The 4,602-nt window shown below is 39.9% G+C and overlaps 1 protein-coding gene across 4 annotated transcripts; it reads right to left on the bottom strand.

Moving 5' to 3' along the window:
* Positions 1-747: 747 nt before the first annotated feature.
* LOC147461848 (trihelix transcription factor ASR3-like) lies at positions 748-3,402 on the bottom strand. 4 transcript variants are annotated; one of them, XM_086509316.1, is made up of 5 exons: positions 3,179-3,279; positions 3,011-3,055; positions 2,784-2,870; positions 1,839-2,128; positions 748-1,522 (listed from the first exon to the last, which is right to left on the bottom strand). In XM_086509316.1, the coding sequence occupies exons 4-5, from the start codon at positions 2,059-2,061 to the stop codon at positions 1,203-1,205; spliced, it is 543 nt and encodes a 180-aa protein (XP_086365442.1). In that variant the 5' UTR covers positions 2,062-2,128; positions 2,784-2,870; positions 3,011-3,055; positions 3,179-3,279; the 3' UTR covers positions 748-1,202. The 4 variants fall into 4 exon arrangements, with proteins under 4 accessions (XP_086365442.1, XP_086365444.1, XP_086365445.1 ...); XM_086509318.1 differs by lacking the exon at positions 3,011-3,055 and having other exon boundaries at positions 3,179-3,290; XM_086509319.1 differs by lacking the exons at positions 2,784-2,870; positions 3,011-3,055; positions 3,179-3,279 and adding an exon at positions 3,303-3,402.
* Positions 3,403-4,602: the final 1,200 nt, after the last annotated feature.

Raw genomic sequence — 4,602 nt, 5'->3', positions numbered from 1 at the left:
CTAATATAAATGCTTAGTGGTGGCCAACTCTACGAATTGAAACAAAATAGCAGTTGATAATTGAACCATTGAAATAGGCTCAAATTTTCTATCTCACCAACATATTAATCAAACCAGTTCAGTAAAGTTTGGCATCCTCTGAAGGTCCTAGAAGTATGAAACCATGGATCTACAAGCACAGACAAACATGATGAAAGACAAACAAGTACACAGTGCCAAAGCCATCCCTTCTTTGTAAGCTTCTTATGTCTTTAATAATTTTAGTTTGTTACTCTCCAACGTTATCTTCGTCCACCAACAAACTACTCTGATATAACTTCAATTCTCAAGTTATCACACGGCACTCCTCAGTGTGGTCCAGAATAATCAATCATCTTCATGAATTTGAAACCAAAGAAAACAGGTGATTTAACAAGAAGAGTGACCAAATTTAGGCTAGCTTCCATTGGCACAAGTTCAATGCTAGTCAGGCAAGATCCATTGTAAGCAAAATCAAAGATACAAAGTGTAGAGCCCCATCCCATCCAAATAGGAGGTAAAATAATAACGATAAGTCATTGCCAACCATTTTGTTCTGACGTCATTCAACGAGCCCAATCCTTTTGCCCGGGGGCAATTACAAGGACTAAGTAAAATCTACAACACAAAAGGGACAAAAGAAAATCTCTAGTCACATGCACCCCAACGACAACACAGCAACTCAATAAGTACCCAAAACCCTTTTAAATCACTTGATTGAGGCCTATGCCATTGCAACCCACCTACCTTCATTATAAATTCCTTTACATCAGAGGCTACTTGGTAGCTGTGCATCCACCTTGGCAGGCATAAGAAGCTTAGAAGCTATTAACAGCGTGATAAGCTTACCTAAGGAATACCGTTTTGTGATTGGAAATGACTGTTTGATGCAAATTGTTTAAAGGTCACGGCACATAAATAGCGGATTATGAGTATATGGTAGGTAAATTGGCACATGAACAAAAGGGGTTGTGGCATGATTTAGAAAAGATGATCCGACTGGATAACGGATAACACTTTGTGCCACTAACTTTGTGAGAACCCAAAAAGAACATAAACAGGATGGGGCATTCAACTCACCGATATATAACAAGATCGTCCTTAAGAACAAGGAAGGCTCTACCTGTGGGAGCTCAATCATGATCATGAATTAGTATAAGCTTACTATGAGTAAAATCCCTCTCCTAAAGTCGCTCTGCAATCTTCCCCAACGAATCTGCAAGTTTGTTCAAAACACCCACTAGGCTTTCCATTTGTTCCTTCCGCTGCTCTCTATCCAACCGGCTATTGACATTTTGAGACTCTACGTGAGCTGTGAGTACCGCACTACTGGTTTGAAGCATGGAGAAAAGATGAGACTTGAATTCACCTCCCTCTTCACTTGGCACATCTGCAGGCTGCCTTTTCCGTTTTCTCGCTGCCCCTACTTTCGTGCCTGTAGACTTTTCTCCATATTGAACCATGTTGAATTGCCCATTCATGAACTGACCAGCTTCACATACATCTGCAATTCCAAAAAGCATCAGAAAAGCAGAAAATTTTTCCATTTCCTTTGATTAAATAATGCTTTAATTAACAATGCACCAATGATCTTACCTTCAATACAACCTTAGAAACAAAATATACCAAAATTTGATTGGAAACAATTACTCGGCCTTGCATTTATCTTCACTCTAAAGGTGCCTCAAAAACACAATTCCCTAGGATTAATACTATAATAAACCGCCAGTCTCAAGCTGAGGAGGGATTTCAAATATATACAACAAAACATATGGCTATCAATCCCTCATTCACATATAAAACAATCAGGCAACATCTACCTGCTGTTGAGGGAGCATTGTCTAAAGATGGGCTTTCAAGAGGAGCTTGATTAGCCATTATCTCCTTCTCAGGAGTGGCTGGTACTCCATCTCCTCCAACGCACGCACTGTCAAAAATGTTTTGATTCACACAAAAAGGATTCTTGGCAACAACCAAAAGATCATAAAACCCTTGATCATAGCATCCTTGCAAGTGATCCTCTTTTTTTGAGTGGCTAGTCATCAGCCAGAATACTTGTGAAAATCTTGATTGCGGCGTCTTCACCTACTCACTTGAGCGTGCTCTCAAACTGAAGTCATAAAAACAGAGAGAAAGCAAATGATCAGTAAGCTGTTACCACTTTCATGATAAATGTCAAGAGCAGAGATGTATATGTAGATTCCTACCTCTTCTAAAACAGCTAAAACACACATAACCCACACCCAAACAGCTCAAAAGCTAATAAAATCTTCAAGCAACTGCCTTATAAATCTGCATTATGCGCAACCTTGGCATCGACAACCATGATCAGAGCTTTGTTGGAGGCAGATAGGGAAGTGTAGAGGGAGTACAGTAGTACTCTTACATAAAAAGAAAGCACTTAAAGCTACCACAAACACCTCCAAGGAGCCACATGTAGAACTTCTGAACAAACTACAACCATGCCATTGCGAGACTGCTTAGCAGTGTATCAATGTGCAGGACAAGGATCTGTGTAGTCAAATGAGTTACAAGGAGTAAACCGATAAAAAATGGCACATTCCTCCGCAAATTAGTTTTATGTGTGAAGTACAAGGCCATGCCCATATTTCTGTCAATCACAGAGCTGCCCAACACCTATTTGAAAGAAAGTGAGCTCTCCAAACTCATGTTAGACATCCACATGCTACATCTCTGCTCCCAAAATAAAGACGAGCACATACTTATACAAAGGTTCTTGAATATAGGGCAGACTTAGCCATTACTTAAGCTGAGCAAAACCCGGTTGTCATGGAGAGAACGGCCAAAACGTCATCAGTGCAGCAAAGAGGTGCTTATTTGTAAACTTCCAACTGCATCATTCAATCAGAAAAAGAGTGATTTCTAGCTGCCATTATATAATGACAACTCCAATAAAAGAGCAGGGACGATAGCCTTCTTTGTATGAAGGAATGAAGACAGCACACTTTGCAAGAAAATTTGCAGTCTTTACCCATTCTGGCTTCTGGGCAATGACGTAGAGCCTAGCCCTAAAACCCTGCCGAAATAAAACGTAAACCTAAATCTAAGACGTGTCCCCCAGTATGGGAAAACTCAGTATTACTCTTCTTACGAGCTTACGCCCACTTAGGAATTTTCAAATCAGATCGCTTCCTTGTACCTGCATAGACGCTTGTAGCTCCCAGGCAAACCAGCTATGGAAACCCCGCGCTCTTGCTTGCGTGTTGGTTTTTAAACAGTCACACCAAGAAATGTACAGGCAAAACAAAAATGAGCAAACCCACCTTGCAGCCTTTGTGGGTAAGTAAGTATCTTCAACACGAAAGGGCAATATAATGACCCACCAAGGCTCATTTTAAGCTTTCTATAACAAGCCTTTAGTGAAGCAGGGAGTTAGCCGACACTCATTGAAAGTTGATTAAAAATCTTCTCTACTATTTCTCTGTCATAATCTATTTCCGTTGTGATAGAAAAAAAATATTAAATTCTCTGACAAAAATTCTCACTCATAGCAGGACTATTGTATGATTTAACTAAAAAGAATATAAAATTTGTATGGATTGCAAAACAAAATGAATCTTTTGAAAACCTTAAATCAAACATTATGTATCAATCTATATTAATATTATCGGGCCTCTCATACCCTTTTGAAGTCCAATGTGATGCTTGTAGACACTGCCTTTGGGATTGTGCTACTTCAAGAAGGGCATGCCATAGCATATGAAAGCAGGAGATTGAATGACCAAGAAAAGAATCTAAGCATATACAAAAAAGAGCCACTAGCTATTTTACATGCCTTAGGTGCATGGAAGCATTATCTTATGGCACTCCATTTATTTTGTGCAAAGATCATCAAACGTCTTAAGTACTTTATGACGCAAACAAAATTAAGTGACAAGCAAATGAGGTGGGCGAATTCTCTTTCATAGTTAAATTTTCATATTGCTCACATAACTAGCTGGTAAGCACAACGAAGTAATTGAAGCTCTTTCACGACACAAAATGACCTATTCTCAATGATAGATGAGTATGCTACGGATCCAAACTTCAAAGATGTAATGTTAGCGATTGCACTAGGGAAGAAAGACGAGCCATATGTAAGAACACGAGTCCTACGGAAAAGGCCACCGGCACGGCCGGACAGTGTGTACGCTAGGGGAAGGCTATAAGATAGCATGGCTGGGTGGAGACTAGCACACAACATTACTCTCCTCCTTTCAGTGGTATCAGAACTATTTTCGGGAAAGGGGAAAAGCTTACTTTCTTGAAGAAAAAGGAATTTTGGAAGATAACTTGCATTTCTCTTTTCTCTTTACAAACCTTCCTGAGCTACTAATGAAATTTATGAATTCACAGACGGCTCAAGGAGCCCCAACTGGCATGGTTCAAGGAACCCAAGCTCGCACGACTCAAGAAGTCCATGAGGCAAGTGCTTCAGAAGATGCAAAAGGTAGCAATGCATTACTTAAGAATATCATCATTCCTGAGTTTCACGATGAAGAGCGTGATTGCAACAAGGACCTACCGAGAAACCCACATTGCCACCTCAAAAAGAAATCGAGAACATATCGGTGAGAACTGGAA

This window comes from Adiantum capillus-veneris, chromosome 3, assembly GCF_014529385.1.
Source record: "Adiantum capillus-veneris isolate H3 chromosome 3, ASM1452938v2, whole genome shotgun sequence".
In the NCBI taxonomy this organism is placed as follows: domain Eukaryota; kingdom Viridiplantae; phylum Streptophyta; class Polypodiopsida; order Polypodiales; family Pteridaceae; genus Adiantum; species Adiantum capillus-veneris.
The sequence above is the reverse complement of the archived record's forward strand: the minus strand, read 5'-3'. Positions and strand labels throughout refer to the sequence as shown.